This window comes from Neocloeon triangulifer, unplaced genomic scaffold (genome assembly GCF_031216515.1).
Source record: "Neocloeon triangulifer isolate White Clay Creek 2 clone unplaced genomic scaffold, ASM3121651v1 ptg000002l, whole genome shotgun sequence".
Classification (NCBI taxonomy): domain Eukaryota; kingdom Metazoa; phylum Arthropoda; class Insecta; order Ephemeroptera; family Baetidae; genus Neocloeon; species Neocloeon triangulifer.
In genome coordinates this window covers 258,972-278,276 of record NW_026775545.1, presented here as the reverse complement: position 1 = coordinate 278,276, position 19,305 = coordinate 258,972, and the positions used below count along the sequence as shown (strand labels likewise).

Here is a 19,305-nt window from a genome sequence, read left to right as displayed (position 1 = left end):
GCAGCGGAAAAGGGCAGTTCCTGTGCGGGCGCTTGTCGGTGCGAGCGTCTCTCGAGTGCGTATTTCTGCGGCTTCGACGATGTCCTGCCCCCTGCGTCCCGCGACGGCCGAGCAGCAGCAGCAGCAGCAGCCCCTTCTGCAGAAGCACCGCCGAAGACACCCCAGCGAGAATTAATTGCTCGAGAGCGGCGGCGATGGCGCTTCTGTGGGCCGTTTGCGCCCTGCTCGTCTGCACCTCGGCAGGTGAGAGCGAAACGCACACCCCAAGGCGATCAATGCTTATGCAACCCTCGCTGCTAAATAAATTTCGCTGCTTTAATTGCGAATCTCTCGCGTGGGTGCAGGTTTTTTCCTCCCCGCGTCTCGAGAGAAACAAAGGAAAAGCAACCCCTCGGTGTATGTTCGCGGGGGCGGCCCACGCAGCGCCGAGTGCCGTGTGTACAAAAGAATGACACCCACGGCCTCTTTCGCCCGCAGAGATGCCGACAGCAGATTCCGTCCCCGCGTAAAGATAGCTAGGGATGCTGTGTGCACCCCGTGTGTGTAGGCGTGACTCGGTCCTTCTCTTTCTGCGCCCCGATATAAGATTGCACCTTGCTCTTGATGCTCTCGCTGCTTATTGATCTCCCGTTGATTTTCGCACCGTAATCAACACACCGAGCCACTTAATTTGCTCCTCGTCCTTCAAATTTAAGAAATATGAAAGAAAAGTTCAACAAAAGATTTTTCAGCTTCCTGTATTAATTTTATTTAAAAACGTGTAAAACTCGACCCAACGATTTGCGAAATTGAAACGCATTTTGAATGATTGATTATTGGGCGTGCTGTTTTTTTTATAAATTTCAAAGTTCCCGTGAAATTTTGGAAAACGGCGTCCATTTTAACTTGAAAACTAGGAAATTTCAGTCTTCTTTTAATCTTTCAATTTTCCAAAACTCTCAATTAATTATTATTTGTAGTGAGGCTACAGTCTGCATATCCTAATTTGTACCAAATTAAAATCATATTAAATAATGAGATAAATATAAATATATTTTCTAAATTTATCTTGTTTTATAAAATCAGAACATTATTCATTTAGGTCAAATTCAAATTTAGAATCGATATTGCATGGCGACCGCAACAATGTTTTATTCAGTTTTAGTTTTTATTACTGACAATTATTTTATTACATCCGCAAGTTTGTCGAAAGAGAGCGCCGATTTCCATTTATTATTATTATTATTATATTAGTACACATTTGAAATAAATGGAATAAAATCTCACAAAAATGTAAATTTGGCCGACGACGCAATTGTTTGAAACCAGCGTTTTTGGAATCACAAAAATTCTCTAAACTTATTGAGAATAAAATTAGTCTAAACTTGTACCAAACAGAAACTAACTAATTAAAACGCAATGAAAATAATAATAATAATTTATGTTGAGATACATATCATTTTTTTCTACTTCTTTTTTTTCTGATAATGTGACAATCAGGAACCTCCATGAATTTAATGAGTTGTTCTCACTTAAAATGAATAAATGAGCACAGAATTTGTAAGCTTCCTGCTGTGTTTTTTAAGCATTGATTTTCAACTTTTAACATTTGCAATGATTGCTCAATTGGTTTGAACACAAAATATACTGTTTTTCTGCAGATTCTATTAAATTGTGTTTCAAAATTCCAACCAAAAAACCTCATGGAAATGAAAAAATGGGACTTTTCCACGTTGCAAAGATTGTTTTTATTCAAAAAGTGGTTTGGTCTTTTTTAATAAAAACTATTTTTGCAACGAGGAAAAGCCCAATCTCTTCAGTTCAATGATCATCTCCTTGAGTGTGAATTTCTTCACACAAAAAACCTCACATTGCTATTTTTTTTAATTTGCTAAAAATTTAAATTATATTTTAAAGACCAGAAGAGGATTTAAAATGCTTATAACGCTTTAATAATTTAAATATTTGGAGATATGACATCAAATTTTCTCTCAAAATTTCAAAATTAAGAAGAAATTGATTTTATAAAGAGCCAAAATTTAAAACTAATTTTTTTTTTCAACAATTTGTGATTCGCAGTCGGATCTTTTGGTTGCTGGCAGTGTCGGTTTCAGTTTATAGTTTCATTCGGCGTTGTGTGCGTCTGATGAGAGAGAAATAGAGAGACAGATCAGGTCAAGAAAGGGAGAGCGCGGGGGTGGTGCGGCGAGGGACGGGGGCGGCTGGTGCGCGCGTATTGACGAGGGCCCCCAGCTTGCGAGCGAACGAGCGCTGTTTTGGTGCGGCGGCGGCGGCGGCCGGCGCTGCTGCTTCGGGTCCATTGAGAGGAACTCGCGAGGCTGCGCAAATGTTTTTCATTCACTACGCCCGCTCGCCGGTATTGACTGGCACGACGAGAGAGACCATGTGACCTGCCCGCCTGAGGACGCCTGCACCTGCACGCAGAGACCGACCGAGACCGACCCGGCCGATTGCTCAATGAAATTTTCTGGCTTGGCCCCAACCCCGCGCCGACACGCGCCACCGACCCCACAATTTCCCGCACCTCCCGCGCACTTCCTTTTTATTTTTGTGTAATAATAGCACCGCGAATCGATTGAAATGGGGCTCTGCGAAAAGAAAAAAGGCTGAAATTCCGGGATTGTTCCTCAGAATTGTCATTAAATACATAAAAAGTTCGATTTGCCTTCAAATTTATGAGATTTACTTGCAAAAAGTCATTTCGTAATATTGCTGATTATTTTCTTTCATTAAAATTAGACATATCATCGCAGTTAATCAAATTTACACTTCCAAAAATGCTGGAAAATTAATTTAATATGTTTAATAGTTGAGTTAAAATAATTTAAAACAGATTTAATTATATATAAATTGAATAAAAATTATGTTTATTATTTAATTATTAAATATTTGAAAATATTTTTATTATTATTTATAAAATATTGCACTATATTTTATAATTAAAAATAATATTAAAAATTTTATCAATAAAAAGTCAGTTAATTCAAATTAATTTAAAAAAAATTTCCTTAATAGTTAGTTTACAAATTTTTATATTTTATATATTACAACAAAACATTAATTATTTTACTTTCTTTATTCAATAAATAATTCAATCAGTTTTTAAAATTCATTTATATTCTTACAACCCAAAGACAGAGGAAGTAATTACATAAGGATCCCTGGTCACTATTTTTTACTTCAAACCTATGAAAATTATAATATTTATCAACTTTTGACTATGCTGTCTTATTTTTTTCAATTATTAACAAAATTATGCAAAAATTGTTAAAAAGTAATTAGTAATTCCTCATAAATTTTGATAAAAAATAAGATATTACTACTGTTCTCTTTAGTGAAACCAAAATTAGAACAAAATTTAATTTATTTGAAAATAATAAAACAATTTTAAAATACATTGAAAATTAACTACTTCAGGTAGATTTCATGATTTTTAAACAAACTGCTTGGATTGCTCCATATTATTTTTCTCTTTTGTATTAAGTGTCGGGCTAAAGATCGAGTCAAAGTGGTTGCTGCTGGCGTCACATCCCCTGAACCTCAATTTCCTGCCAGAAATCTCTCTTCTTGCCTTTGACCTCGGAAGGCGGCGGGCAGGCGGGCGAGGGAGAAAGATGTGCTGACACGGGAAGAAAGTTTTGCTGTGCGCGGGCGGCGCTGTCAGTAAATCCGCCCACGTGCTCCTCTCGACTTTTCCGGGGTCCTCGAAACCCCTCGCTTCCAAAATGAAAAATTTCCCTGCTCCGATTTGATCAAAATGAGAGTGAAATCAAAAGGGTCGAGATGAGGGCGTCGGGCGCGAGCCCAAAAGATAGGCCGGGGCGCCCAAACGAGAGAGAGTTTCGGTCTCTCTCAATTATTGATCGGCACAGCGCAGAGCTGAGGCTGGCTGGGCGGCCCAGGCTGCCGCCCTCCGCCGCCGCCACCCCCGGAGCAACAGCATCTCCACGCGAAATATTTTCGCTCGCTGCTGATCGCCAATTTCGGCGGCGCGCGATTTTCCCCGAAACCGACAACTGCCCGGTCTATTTTCGCCCTCATCACCGACCGGGGGTGGATTCGCGGCGGCGGACCTGAGGCCGCTGCACCCTTGAAATAGCGAGAGCTAAATCCGTGGAAATAAATTTGGAACCGAATTAGAGACGCGGAGAGGGATTTATTTGGATTAGGGGATGATTGGAATCAAATTTAGCCAGGCCGGTTTTTCCGAAAGCCAATTTGTTGGATAAAAATAAAATTTCTATTTCTTACTCACCAAAGGCTGGCTTGTTGTTTATTTATAAATAATTTTCGGTCATTCACAAGAGTTGCCAATTCCATTAATTACCTTTAAAATATATTTTAAATATATCTTAAAATGTTAACAAACAATTAATAGAATTAAATAGAAAATAAAATTTCTTGTAGACATTATTAATTATTATTAATTTTTATACAAGAAATTTAAAATTTATTGAGAACGTGGAGCTTTTCGTGTTGCAGGCGTGGCTGTGAATGTGAAGAAGTTGGCGGGTCCGCTGCACGAGGGCAAAGAGCAGCAACACCCGCTTGAGGTGGATGACCCGTCGCACCATCATCATTCAGACTTTGACCCCTTCGACGGAGAACTTTCGGAGGTAAGATTTTTTTATAATTATATAAGAGGGGAAGATGGCAAAACACTCGGCTGCGGCAGTGCGGTCGGTGCTGCTTTTATTGACAATATTCACAGCATTGGAGATCCAGCCAAACAGAGTGATTAAGCAAAAGGTATTTGAATGTCCCAAGCTTGATTTTTCATATGATGCAGCGTAGGAGGAGAGGTCATGGTGCCGGCGCTTGTGCGTGGGTCTTCTTTTCACCTGCTGCTGCCACATCGTTTTTCAGATCTGATTACTCGCCTTTGCTGATAATGTTTGCCAAGCGACATCTCTTTGAGAGAGTTGTAATGAGAATGAGTTTAAGGACAGTGTTCGGAAGTGGCGCGTATTTGCTGATTGTATTATTGTGTAGTTCCGATATTGAACTAAACCCCGGCCCTTTAACACAGGAAGATCTAGCTGCAATTGCAACAACCTTTGATGGAAGATTAGATGCCAAATTCAAAGACAAAATTGATCCTTTACACGAAAAAATGGATGGGATGTTAAATGAAATTAAAGGAGTGAAAGATAATGCGGCGAAGCAGCAGGTCTTAATTGGAGAATTGCAGGAGGAAAACAATAAGCAGCTGAAAAACAGGCTGACGCAGTTGGAGAAGGCGAATCGTGCGAATAATATCCTTATCTTTGGAGAGCAATCAAATAAAATATTAATACTGCTTTTGAATCTGTCATGATAAGTTTGCTAAAACTCCCAGAAGTACCCCAGTTTGATGCCTTGTATAGGGTTGGACGAGCTGATGCGCCAAAGCGGCCTATATTAGTAAAACTTGAGTCCCAAATTGATAAAAGTGAAATTATGTCTAAGCTAAATTGTCTTAAAGGAACAGGTGTTACTATTGCTGATGATTTAACTCCCGAGGACCAAGCATTATAGTTGCCGCGGCAAAAAATGCCAAAGAAAAGGGAGTGTCATGTAAAATTCGGCGTTCTGGCTTGTTGTTAGGCAATGCAATTGTTAAACCGGAGATGCTTGTTAATCCAAATTGGCTTAATAATTATACAGGTGATGCTGATGATGCAGGAAATAAAAACACTCAAGGTTCACACAAGGGCGGAAAAACGGACTCACCAATAAACACAATTTGCAACTAATTATTTTCATACAGAAATTACATTTTTCCGATGAAATTTACTCCGCAAGTCAAATTAGCTGCTAGTATAAAAAATTTAAACAAAAAAATCACCAATTTTCCAGTTTTTTGTTCGTTAATTTTCTAGTTCAATGATTTTAAAATAACGCAACCTGCCAGACACCGATGTCGAGCAGGTTGCCTATTTCGATTAAATGTCATTTTTTTTAATCTTTTCGATGCGTTGATTGAATTTTTGCAGCACGAGAAGTCGACGTGCGTGTGTCCGGACGACCTGTTCGCGTGCCAACGGTCGTGCATATGTGTGCCGCAGGAGTGGCGGTGCGATGGCGACGCCGACTGTCAGCACGGCGAGGACGAGCAGTGCGACGTGCCTGGCGTGCACCGCTCGGGAGGCGGCGGCGGCACCATGTGGGAAGGCCCTTCAGACGTGGGTCACGAAAGGCCCACGGAGCCCGAGCCCGAGTGCCGAGGCCTCCGTTGTCACTCCAACGGCCGCTGCATTTCGCGCGAGTGGCTCTGCGACGGCGACGACGATTGCGGAGATTTCTGGGATGAGGCCAGTTGCGGTGAGTTAAAAATCGTATTATTTTGTGAACTAAATCATTTCTGGATTCTTTATTGTAAAAATAATCTACTTATTTTGAAGGAAATTAGCCAAGTAATTAGCAATTTAATTTTTTCCTATGTATTTCTACAAATTTTGTGACATTTGAAACACTAATTTATAATTATTATTTTGAGATTTTGCGTCGAATCAAAAATAAACTTTATTACGTAAAAACCTTTATTTTTTACATCAATATTATTAATATTGTTTACTCTTCACAACTTAAGTTTGTAATTTTTTATGTCATTATTCAGGTTTCGATATGAACTGCACGGCGGAAGAATTTCAGTGCGAGAATGGTTTGTGCGTTCAGCAGAACTGGGTTTGCGACGGCGACAATGACTGCAAAGACTTTTCAGACGAATCCAACTGTACAGCAAATAGGTGCTGTGAAATTTTCACTCTTTTTTGCGTCCTTTCTTATTGAAATTCTCGCCTGTTTGTATTGCAGCAAGTGCGCGGCAAACGAGTTTCGCTGCGGCGACGGCACGTGCATTTCCGAGAACTGGCGGTGCGACTCCGAGTCCGACTGCTTGGACAACTCGGACGAAGCCGACTGCGGTAAATCAATGGATTGTGTATCAATTTGGAGAGGAAATTAAAAAAAAAATCAAATCATTACAAAACAAGAACTGGAATCGTCTAAGTTAAAAATTGCTCTTTTGTTTTCAAATATAAAAACGATTTTTGAACAAAAATGTCTTATTTCATCAATTTATACAAACTCATTAATTTTTATATTAAATTATTGGAAATTGAATAAAGATTCAAAATTTTGGCCTCCTTTTTGCAGATTTTCAGCAGCCGGTGTGTCAGGAGGACGAGTTCCAGTGTTCGTACCCGCGTTGCGTGAACGAAAACTTCCGGTGCGACGGCAACGACGATTGCGGCGACTGGAGTGACGAAGAAAACTGTCCGAGTCAGCCGTACCGCAGCTGCCGCGCCGGCGAATACAAGTGAGTTTCGAAGGTATATTCACGGTGCCCTGAGTGAAGGGTCGGTTCGCAGGTGCAACAGCGGCAAATGCATCCCCGAGCGGTGGTTGTGCGACGACGAGTCCGATTGTGATAGCGGGGAGGACGAGGAGAATTGCGAGAAGAAAAAGCCGCGCACCTGCGGCCCGGACGAGTTTTCCTGCAGCCACGGAAACTGCATTTTGGTCGGATCGCGGAGATTGAAAAATTGTTCAGTTTTTCATTTTTCCTCTCTTTGAATAACAGAAATCTTGGCTGTGCGATGGAGTAGAGGATTGTCCGAAGGGAGAGGACGAGCAGCAATGCACGCCGTCATGCGAGGAGACGCAGTTCGCCTGTAGTAATAGTTCCACGTCTTGTATTAGCAGAAAACACATGTGTGATGGCAAGAAAGACTGCACTAATGGTGAAGGTAAGCGCAAAAAATTACTTAAATTCAAACACCATAAAACCATAAAACTATTTCTTATTCAAATTAAACTTTTTCCTTAAGGAGAGGCTTTTGCATTAAAACGGCCGGATTAATTTTGATGTTAATTTTTCACTACATTTGCATTGGTTTTTTGTGTCAGTTCTAAAAAGACATTAAGTAAAATTGAATTTATTGGGAGAACTGAATTTTTTAAATTTAATATTGTTTCATATGGGAATTTTCTGTAAAACTTTTTCCTCAAAATTTTCGCTACCAAGATTGATAAAAATTTAACCAAAATCACCCCAGTTAAGATGGAAAAATAAAATCAAGAAGTCAGTCAAAATAAAAAATTTACATGGATCTTATGGAAAAAATTTGAGAAGTTCTAATGAAAGTATAGATATCAAAAGCTTTTTAAAGGAAAAAAAATAATCTAACCAAATTATAGAGAAACTCTAATTAAAATTTGCAACATTTTGCTAATAATTTATAGTAAAATTTAATGAAGAAGTTGACACTCGAGGAGATGATCATGGAAATGAAGATATCGGGCTTTTCCTTGTTGCAGAAAAATTATTTTTATTCAAAATCAAATGGCTCAAAATAAATACCAGTTTCGGTCACGGTCTGCGACCCTATTTCATGAGCAAGAAAAATACAAAAAATCATCAGAATTGTAAAAAAAAAATCGTTTGTTTTTTTTAATAAAAACAATTTTTCTGAAATGAGGAAAACGCCGATCTCTTCATTTCCAAATTTTAATGATATATTCAAACCTTTTCTTTTTTTAAACTAATTTTTGTGCCTCTTTGTTCTAGATGAAAAAGATTGTCCTACGAAAAAGGAGTGCGGCGCCAACTCAAAAAGGTGCGATCAGCTTTGCGTGACCACGGTCGACGGCAAAGAAGGCTGCGCCTGTCGCTTCGGCTACTCCCTGCACCCCAATGGCTACAGGTAGAGCCAATTTTTAATAATGATTTGCAAAATTTTGCAACTTTTTTCTATTCTCTCAGCTGCCGTGATATAGACGAGTGTTCAACCAAACTGGCACCGCCGTGCAGCCAGACGTGCGTGAACACGATCGGCTCGTTCACCTGCTCTTGCAAGGAGGGCTACATTTTGCGTTCGAACGGTCGCTCGTGCAAGGCGCTCGGCCCGCCCGCTATTTTGTTATTCGCAAACAGGGTCGATATTAGACAAGTGCGTAAAATATATGGATACATTTTTTGTATTGATTAAATTTTTAAACAGATGAGTCTGAACAATGTCAAGTATACGGCCATCCTAAAGGGGCTGCACAACGCAATCGCCCTCGACTACCATTATCACATGGGTCTCGTCTACTGGTCTGACGTTTCCTTGGACATGATCCGGAGAGCGCACATCAATGGTTCAGAGCCTGAAGGTAAAATTCAAATTAAAGACCCACTCCGGTCATTTGTTCTGAAAATTTATGCATTTATTCTGAAAGATTGCTAAATTTCGAGTATATCTGGTGAAAACACTATTTGAAAATTCCAAACCGTTGCGTCTCAATCAAAAGAAAAACTAAATACGAGAGATTCGCGCGAAAAACGTGTGAGAATTGAGTAGCCAATCAGATCCATCAGTTTGTTCCAAAAACTACCAAATTTGGTCACATTGGCGCTGCGATCGCTGATTTTGGCAAGTTTTCTGCAGCGCCGTGGGGCATTAGTAGCAAAATCAGCGATCGCAGCGCCAATGTGACCAAATTCTGTAGTTTTTGGAACAAACTGATGGATCTGATTGGCTTCTCAATTCTCACACGTTTTTCGCGCGAATCACTCGTTCTTAGGGTTTCTTTTGATTGAGACGCCAACGGTTTGGAATTTTCAAATAGTGTTTTCACAAGATATGCTCGAAATTTGGCAATCTTTCAGAATAGAGAGCAATACACTTGACCGGAGAGGATCTTTAATTTTTGAAATTTCTATAAACTGCTCAATATTTTTGTACAAGTAAATTGAATATTTCATTATTATTAAACCAATTTTCATTTATTTTTTACAGATGTAATAAGGTGGGGTTTGGAGGCGCCGTCGGGAGTGGCGCTCGACTGGGTTCACAATTTGCTCTTCTGGACGGACTCGGGCACTCGGCGGGTCGAGGTGGCCTCGCTGGACGGCAGCGTCCGAGCCGTTCTGGCCGCCAGTGACCTGGACAAACCGCGAGCCATCGCCGTCCACCCAGGAGAGGCGCTTGTTTTCTGGACGGACTGGGGGCCGAACCCGAAAATCGAGTCGTGCCAAATGGACGGCAGTGGCCGTCGATCCATTGTCACCGAGTCCGTCTTTTGGCCCAACGGACTGACCATCGACTTTGCTGTTGACCGCATCTACTGGGCGGACGCAAAACACCACGTCATTGAAAACGCAGCTTTTGATGGGAGCGACAGGAAAAAGGTATTTATTCATTTTTCTTTTTTTCATAATTACTTTTGTAAAAAATTTGTCATTTAAAACATATATTTCATTTTATTTTATCTAATTTTTGTATTTTTTTTATTTTATTATATTTTACTTAATATAATATTATTTTATTTTATTTTAAAAAAGGTTTTTTTCCCTTTTGGTTAAATTTTTATATATTTATTATTTTTTTATCTTAATATTGTTTTATTTTATTTAATTTTTTTCTATTTCATGATATTTATTTTTATTTCATTTCTTTTATGGTTTTATCTTCATTTCAAACAATTTATAAGATATAATTTTTAAATAGTAACAATTTTGGAATATAAACAATTATAATATTCAATTGATTATTTTTTAGAAAGATTTAAAAATCTATCAAACTGTTGTTTAAAAGTCATTTTGCTATTAATATATTTCTTATTAATTTTTTTTTTTTTGTATTTTTTCTGAATTCAATTTGTTCCTAATTTTTCCCCAGGTCATCAGCAAAGGTTTGCCCCATCCGTTTGCTCTGACCGTGTTTGAAGACCACGTTTACTGGACGGACTGGCACACGAAGAGCATCTCGTCCGCCAACAAAGTGACCGGCAGCAGCTTCCGGACTGTCCACTCGGGTCTGCACTTCCCCATGGACATCCACAGCTACCACCCGCAGCGACAACCAAACTACCCGAACCGCTGCCTCGGCAACAACGGCGGCTGCTCGCACCTCTGCCTGCCCAACCGAACCTCCTTCACGTGCGTGTGTCCGCTCGGACAGCGACTTCGGACGGACAGGAAATCGTGCGAGAAGGCGCCCGAGAAGCTGCTCCTGTTCGCGCGCAACCGCGATTTGCGAATCCATCTGCTGGACGGCGTCGAACCGCAGGTGGACATGGTCATACCTGTGGACGACGTCCAGTCGGCCACTGCTCTCGACTGGGACAGCGCGACCGACAATATCTTTTGGGCCGACGCCGAGGCCAACACCATCAGCCGCGCGGCACTGAACGGCAGCAACCAGAGAACCGTCGTCAGCTCCAACCTTGGTGAGATTTTTTATTAATTTTTTATTTAATTTAAATATTTACAATCTGTCAATCTAGCTTTTCATTCAGTTCAAAATTATTTCAATTTTCATTCAAAGAAATTTTAACGTGGATTCAGAGACTGAACGAGAAAACCAATGCTGGGAAAAAGAGTTAAAATGTCAAAATTTCAACTTTTAATTGGAAATTTTAAATCTTTTCCAAACAGATTCGGTTCTCTATTTCTTAAAAAAATTAATTGTTATTTTTCCGCTTAAAACTGTTGCCGTTGGTCTTTTTAGAGTTTTAAGTGGAAAAATTATTATTTTCGGAAACACAAATCCGATGTGTTTTGAAAAGAATTAAAATTTCCAATTAAAAGTTGAAATTTTGACGTTTTAAATCATTTTCCAAGCATTGGATTTGTCGCTCAATTTCCAAATCCACGATGAGATTTTTTTGAGAAATTAAAACTGAAACTGGAATAAACTTAACAAAGCTAACACGAAACAACTCTTCACAAAAATTCACAAAAAAAAAACACACTCACACTACCAAAATTAACAACAAAAATTAAATATTAAATAAAAGAAAGAGTTAAAAAAATTAACAATAAAAAGAATTAATTTTTTTTACAGAATCGCCAGCAGGAATTGCCGTTGATTGGGTGGCCAAAAAGCTGTACTGGACGGATGCAGACACTTGTCGCATCGAAGTTTCCAATCTTGACGGCACGATGCGCGCACTTTTGGTGTGGGAAGATGTCAAAAAGCTCAGAGACATCGTTGTCAACCCCAATGGTACCGATTGTTTTTTTAAATTACCCAAGAGTTTTATTTGAAATTTTAGATGGATTCATGTATTGGAGCGACTGGGGTGACACGGCGCGCATCGAGAAATCGGGCATGGACGGCTCGGCGCGCAAAGTGCTCATTTCGACCAACATGACCTGGCCCGCCGGACTTGCGGTCGACCAGGAAACGCGGCGTCTCTACTGGGCTGACGGTGGAACCAAAACTATCGAGTACTGCAACTTTGACGGCTCTGGCAGGAGGATTTTGATTGGTAATTTAAAAAAATTATCTGGAGGGCTCAGATTTTATAGTAAAAATAAAATAGGTAATAGTTTGCCGTATCCGTTTGGTCTTACTGTGTACAAGGAAAGCGTTTACTGGACCGATTGGGACACAACGAGCATTCACAAAGCGGACAAGCTGAGTGGCAAGAACATAACTGTATTAAAGTAAGTGTTTCTCTTATATTTTAATAAAAATAAAATAATTCAAAATATTTGGTTTGATATCAAAAGAATTTTGTGATCAATTTTAATAAATTGTTTTAGATTTTGATTAAATTACACTTCAAGTTTGATGGATTAAAAAATTTGCACAAATAAATTTTTTAACTTTGTTAATTTCTTTCGGAAACCCCGGGGAAACTCACAAATCAAAAAAATAATAAAAAAAATTTCAAATAAAAAAGTATTTTATGATCCGATTTTTTTATAGTTTTCATAATATCCCAATTTGAGTAGAAATTTAATTTAATATTTGCATAAATTCCTGTTTTTTTTTCTTTCTTCAGGTCGGGAATCACTGGTCTAATGGACGTGCAGGTTTTCCACCGCGAGCGAAAAATGGTTCGTTCCGAGTGCCACTTCAAGAACGGCGGCTGCTCGCACCTGTGTCTGTTGGCGCCGGCGCCGAAAAAATTCGCCTGCGCCTGCCCGATCGGCATCAAAATCATGGTGCGTCTCCATTGTTTTAATTTGATTGACGCTTCATTTTTTTAAATGAATTCATTCAGGAGGACGGCAAGAAGTGCGCGGACGGCCCGGTGAATTCACTGATCTTTGCGCACCGAGTCGACATCAGGCGCATTTCTCTGGACGTGCCGTACGTGATAGACGTGGTGCTTCCCCTGCCGCCGATGCACAATGCAGTCGCCGTCGACGTCGACCGGAAAACTGGTATGGAAAATAATTGTGTGTTATTAAAAGAAAGTTAATTTTTTATGGTAAAAAGGGGACATTTATTGGAGTGACACGGTCGAGGATGTCATCAGGCGCGGAAAGGATAATGGCAGTGACGTTCGGGACGTTGTTATAGACGGACTGGACAATGTTGAAGGCATCGTTGTAGATTCGACAGGCAGAAAGGTGAGAAAATTGAAAAATTTGAACTTAAGTTGGATTTCATATTAAATAAAAGTAGGCTTATAATCATTAAAAAATAAAAAAATAAATTAATAGTGGTAATATTTAATTTAAAATCAGGTAATTTTTAATAATATTTTAATTAAATAATTAAATTAAATAATTTTTTTTTAATTTATTTTAAATATTATAAAATTTTAATTATTACAATATATTTAAGTGTTTAATACTATAAGTTTTGTTGTAATAAATCCAAGTTTAACATTTTCTACTTTATTTTGAACTAAATTTAACAATTATTTTACGTCAGATTTATTGGACTGATGGTGGAAGGCACAGTATTGAAGTGGCCGAACTGGACGGAAGCCACCGGAAGGTGCTGATTTCGAAAAATCTGGACAGTCCACGGGCCATCACTCTGCACTACCACCGCGGCCTCATGTTTTGGAGCAGTTGGGGCAAAAAACCAAGCATCGAACGCGCCTTCATGGACGGAAGCAATCGGTAAATTTCATGTAAAATACTTAAATTTCACCAATTTTTATGAAAATTTCAGAACGGTGATTGTCCACGAGCACGTGAGTTGGCCGAACGGACTGGCGATTGACCGTCCCGCCGGCCGCTTGTACTGGAACGACGGCAAAATGAAGACAATCGAGAGCTGCACGTTGGACGGCACCGACCGCAGGATGATTCTGAGCGACATTCCGCACCCGTACGGCCTCGTGGTGGTCGGATCGCACCTGTACTGGACGGATTGGCAGACGGAGGCTCTGCACCGCGCGGACAAGGACACCGGCGCCGAACGCGTCGTCATCCGCGACCGTCTGCAAGGCCTCATGACCATCAGGTCTGATTTCGATTCGGAAGTTTGACTTTGACGTGCTCAAATTTGTGTTCAAAGCAGGTCGGTGCAGGCGGACAACATTGCGGAGAACGCGTGCGGACACACCAACGGCGGCTGCTCGCACCTCTGCCTGCGTCGGCCGGACGGCTTCGAGTGCGCCTGTCCGACCGGAATCCAAATGGGCCCGGACGGACGCACCTGCAACAATACGCCGCAAGCGTATTTGCTGTTCGCCACCAGGTCTGCGCTGGCCAGGGTCTCCCTGGACACGGAGGAACTGTGGGACGTGACGCTGCCCATCCCCGGCGTCCACACCGCCGTCGCCGTCGACTTCCACTGGGAAAAGCAAATCATCATTTACACGGACATTCAACTCGACATTATCAGGTAAATTAATTCAAAAACCAAAAATTTCAACTTGATTTTTAAGTAATATACTCAAATGTTTACGATTCACATCTAAATCATAACTTCTTTATTTGTAAAAATTAAATGAAAATGCAAAACAAGAGCCAATTTGTAAAAAAAAAACTAAAATTAGTTTTTTTTTTTTTAAAACTCTGGGACAAAAATTATCTCCTTAGCGAGATCTTTCCAACTACTTATCACACATATCGGTCAGGTCACTCAAGGTCATGGGTCACGGTGACCTTTGACCCAAGTTCACCAAAGGTCATTGATATGAACACCATTCGATTGGTCTAGTTCAGAAAGTCAATTTTTGTCAATATATGTCTAAAATCAACACAAATCGAGTAATTAATGATAATCTAAGAAACTCTGCACACCGAGGGGCAAAAAACCACGTTTTTTAATCTTTTAATTTTATTTTAAATTTTAATTAAAAATAACCACATCGCAATTTTGACATATATTACGTAAAATTTCACGAGAAATTAAATGACGATGTCAAATTTGACTTTTAGCGAGAGGCACATCTTCAAATTTGAGTTTGAAATTTTGAATTTGAAATAAATGACCTTGACCTTTGATCTATGACCTTTAAATTAATTTATTTTTGTAGATATTGATGATACAAATCCAAACATATCCAGATTTTTATTATACGACCACGGGGAGCCGAGATAATTAGGTTTTTTTTTTTATTTTTTCAAAATGTCCCGTAAAACCCGCAATTTTGAAAAATTTGATAGAAATTTATGGAGTTTGCTTTTAAGTCATGAGGATTAAGCCACGAAAATTTCATCAAATTTGGGGGGACCCATGTGTTTGGCAAAAGAATTGCTCTATTTTGAAATTTCACCCACCTCAAAAATAAAAAATAAAAAACCAAATCCTTCCTTTTTTTCAATGCATAAAATAAAAATATACACTTCAAAAACATAATTTTTTAACTTTTAATAAATTAATTTTTGAAGCAAATATCTTACATATTTTGGAAATTTTTTCATTCCAGGCAAGTGGACATGAATAACTTTTCCAACTTCGAGGACATCATTCACACCAATTTGTCGACGCCGACCGGCGTCGCCGTCGACTGGATCGCCAACAATTTGTACTGGACGGACACCTCGCGAAAGGTGTTGGAAGTTTCTCGTCTGGACGGATCGTGTCGGAAGCTGCTGATCCACGACAAGGTGGAAGACCCGCGCGCTCTGGCAGTTTTCCCACGCAAAGGCTTTCTCTACTGGACGGAATGGGGAGACAGTCCCAAGATCGAGCGCGCCTACTTGGACGGCTCGGCGCGGCGAGTCATCATCGGCACCGAACTCGGGTTTCCCAACGGCCTGGCGCTCGACTACACGGCCAACAGGCTCTTCTGGGCCGACGCTCTGAGGGATCGAATCGAAACCTCAGATTTGCACGGCAGAGGAAGAATTCAGCTTGTGCCCGAGGCCACTCACCCCATTGGATTAACGCAGGTAAAAAAGGGTGTTTTTATTTCATTGTTAATATTTTCCAAAAATTATTAATAAATAATTACTTTATAATAATGAAAATGATTTAATTAATCCATAATTATTAAAGAAAATTATTTATAAAAAACAAGTTTTTTGTATTTTTTGTTACAAAATTTTTTTTTATTTATTTCAGTTTGGTCCTCACGTTTACTGGACGGACTGGTACAAAAAGTCGGTAGAACGGGCGGACAAGTTGAGTGGCTCGGAACGAACGGCGATTCGGACAAACTTGAACGGCGTGATGGAAATCAGGGCCGTCGCGGCTGATCAGCAGCAGGGCTGGACGCCGTGCGCCGAAGAGAATGGCTTCTGCTCGCATCTCTGCTTTCACCGGCCGCAGGGCTACATTTGCCAGTGTCCTGATGTGTCCGACAAACGACCCTGCTCTACCAGTAAGTAGCTTTACTTATTTATATTAAAATATATATTATTAAAAATTTAATTAAAGTTAAAAATTACTAAATTTAACATATAATCAAAAAATCTCAATTTAAAATAAGGTTAAATTGAATGGTTACACTCGAGGTGGATTTCAGGAAAAATTGAAACCGGGCGAATACTTTTGTCATTTTTTTTTCTTTGCAACGAGGTTTGCCCGGTTTCAATTATTCTTAAAATAGGTTTTCAATAATTAAAATTAAAAAATCGTGGAGTTTTCCTACATTTAAAATTAGCTGTACAATTAAATTATCAGCGATCAAGCAAAATTATTCGTTTAAATTTTAAAATTGTGCTTTTTAAAATGTATCAGTCAAAATTGAAATATTTTATTTAGTATAAAAATTAAAAAAGTTGCAATTATTTTATTTTAGAAATGAAGCGATCGGGCTTTTTTTGTTGCAGAAAATTGTTTTTATTCACTTTCTGCAACGAGGAAAAGCCCGATCGCTTCATTTCCGTGATCATCTCCTCGAGTGTCCACTTCTTCAAACATATTTGATTTTAATTGTTTTTATAACACTAAATTTAAATTATATTAAATATCCATATTTAAATTTTATCTTATAAAAATAATTTAAATAAAAATTTTACAACTTTAAACATTTATTTTAAATAATTTTATTTTTAACCAATTGGATTAAAAATATAATTTAAAATATTATATATAAAAGTGCTTGATTTTTGAGAATTTACTTTAACAATTAATTTTATATTTATAATAAAAAATAAACGATTTTTATTTTCAAAATCAATTTCAATGCAAAAAAAATAGAAAACAAATTTAAATTAAATAAAAACTTCATGATTTTTTCAGACAATCAAATTCTAGGAAAAATTCAAATAATTAGTAAAATTAATGAGAATAATTAAAATAATAATTTAATAATAATTTTTGTTGCAGAGCCGAGTGCAGTGGTGGCGCCGCGGGACGAGACTCTGGAGGAGGACGACGACGCGGGCGAGGAGTTCGGTTCCGAAGACACCCCCGGCGGCTTTTCCAAGCGCAACGGCCTCAACGGACCCGAGTCGCTGAGTTCCCTGGGCGTTGTGCTCATAGCGTGTTCGTTCGTCCTTCTCATTTTGGGTTCTCTGCTGATAATGGCGATGGTCAGGCGCCGCTACAAACACAACCTCTACACCGGACGCAACGTGCTGACGTTCGCCAACCCCAACTACAACGCGTCCGAGGCGGGGGCGGCCGGACCCGGGGGCCCCGCCGGCCCCCCGGGCGACCGGCGGCCGTTCCTCTGGAAGAAGCTCAAGTGCGAAAAGACGCCCGGCAAGGTCGGGGGCGGCGCGTCGACGCCGAGCAGCAGCAGCCACCACCAAGAGGAGGGCATCATCTTGTGCGCGGTGCCCGAGCTGAAGGCGCCGCACCACCACGCGGCCTTCGACGCCGTCACCAACCTCGACGACTGCAAGCACGACGAGATCTACTCGGAGATCACCGTGCCGAGTGCCACCAAGTAATAGAAAGAAAAAAAAATCGAAAGAAAGTAAGCAGAGCAGCGTATATATATATTTTCAAAGAGAAAGAGAGAGTTTAAAAAAAATTTAAAATATTTCGCCCAACTGTGACACGAAATTAGATTTTTAATCTGTGAGAAGAGCGAGAGAGCGCCGGACGCTGATCGAGGGACTTTAATGAGAATTTAATAGAGAAGCAGTTTAAATACGGACGGTGCAGTGCGCGCGAAAGACGGTTCGAGATCGTCGGTTTCATGTTCGTCACTTGTAAATAAATATAAGTGAAAGAAATCGAAAATTAATAATTAATGAAAAAAAAAATAAACGAAAAGATGACGCTATTTATGAATGAGGAAAGAGACATTAAAAACGGTGTATATCAGATTAAAAAATGTGCGTTTTTCATTTCAATCCAAAAATAGCAAAATTGAATAAATAAAATAAATAGCTTAGCATTAGCTTTTCTACAAAGACAGAAATTTAAAAATTGATGAAAACTATAAAAAATTTTATGCATTAATGTTTTGCAATAAACTAACAATAATGGTGTCATGTCATACATTCAGCTTAATTTAGAATTGCGTATTGATTTATTGAAGATTTTTGAAAAGCGGAATTCTAGATAGAATTTGTGTTTCTAACAGAAGATTAAGTTTGCGTATTTTCATATTTCTATCATATTGTACGTTTTTCAATCAATTTGAACAATAATTATTATTTCTTCAGCCCATAAATCTAATTTTCTTTACTAATTTTTATTTTTTTTATTCTCGATTTGAATAATAAAAAAAATTTAAACTTAATATTTATCAATAATAACTCTAGCATTTTTTTTTATTTTAATCTGTTTATTGCCACTTTTTTAGTAAATATATTTTATGTTTATTTATTTTTATACTACTTTATATTATTTATTAAAATTAAATGTAATTAAATTATTTTATTTTATTTTCCTTTCCTTGGTTAGTAAATATTTTATTTAATAAATGTTTTATTTAATATTTATAAGCCTGTATCTAAAGATGTAAAGTTATTAATTGACTCAATGAGTAAATGGGTTTGTACGTACTCTATTGGCTTTATGATTTTATAGTATTTACATGAAAGCGAACACAAAATAAATTCAATGAAATCCATAATACACAACTTTATTGAGATAATTGGACCGAATTAATTTATGTTGAATCAGAGATCACAAGATTTTAAGGTGCAGCAATAAATTTGACGAATTCATAGCGAAGATGGGTCAACAATGTATAAAAGAAGTTCTGCGCTCTCGATAAAAATGTACCCGCGGC

At 38.8% G+C, this 19,305-nt stretch overlaps 1 protein-coding gene across 3 annotated transcripts; it reads left to right on the top strand.

Moving 5' to 3' along the window:
- The first annotated feature begins 31 nt into the window (after positions 1 to 31).
- Positions 32 to 18,478, top strand: LOC132204716 (low-density lipoprotein receptor-related protein 4-like). 3 transcript variants are annotated; one of them, XM_059633396.1, is made up of 25 exons: positions 32 to 243; positions 4,483 to 4,616; positions 5,976 to 6,303; positions 6,599 to 6,728; positions 6,796 to 6,905; positions 7,138 to 7,300; positions 7,353 to 7,503; positions 7,565 to 7,730; positions 8,552 to 8,687; positions 8,747 to 8,933; positions 8,985 to 9,138; positions 9,765 to 10,156; positions 10,647 to 11,196; positions 11,814 to 11,975; positions 12,025 to 12,240; positions 12,295 to 12,418; positions 12,760 to 12,922; positions 12,982 to 13,144; positions 13,200 to 13,333; positions 13,641 to 13,834; positions 13,887 to 14,180; positions 14,235 to 14,564; positions 15,595 to 16,060; positions 16,233 to 16,491; positions 17,442 to 18,478. In XM_059633396.1, the coding sequence occupies exons 1-25, from the start codon at positions 195 to 197 to the stop codon at positions 18,008 to 18,010; spliced, it is 5,724 nt and encodes a 1,907-aa protein (XP_059489379.1). In that variant the 5' UTR covers positions 32 to 194; the 3' UTR covers positions 18,011 to 18,478. The 3 variants fall into 3 exon arrangements, with proteins under 3 accessions (XP_059489379.1, XP_059489390.1, XP_059489399.1); XM_059633407.1 differs by having other exon boundaries at positions 14,238 to 14,564; positions 17,442 to 18,477; XM_059633416.1 differs by lacking the exons at positions 32 to 243; positions 4,483 to 4,616 and adding an exon at positions 4,652 to 4,749.
- The last annotated feature ends 827 nt before the right edge of the window (positions 18,479 to 19,305 follow it).

What these genes read in the sequence shown, in the direction of transcription:
- LOC132204716 (XM_059633396.1), top strand. Translation starts at nt 195, where the DNA reads ATGGCGCTTCTGTGGGCCGTTTGCGCCCTGCTCGTCTGCACCTCGGCA. An exon ending in CGTCGTCAGCTCCAACCTTG is followed by an intron (nt 11,197 to 11,813) that starts GTGAGATTTTTT and finishes TTTTTTTTACAG; the next exon opens with AATCGCCAGCAGGAATTGCC. An exon ending in CGATCGGCATCAAAATCATG is followed by an intron (nt 12,923 to 12,981) that starts GTGCGTCTCCAT and finishes GAATTCATTCAG; the next exon opens with GAGGACGGCAAGAAGTGCGC.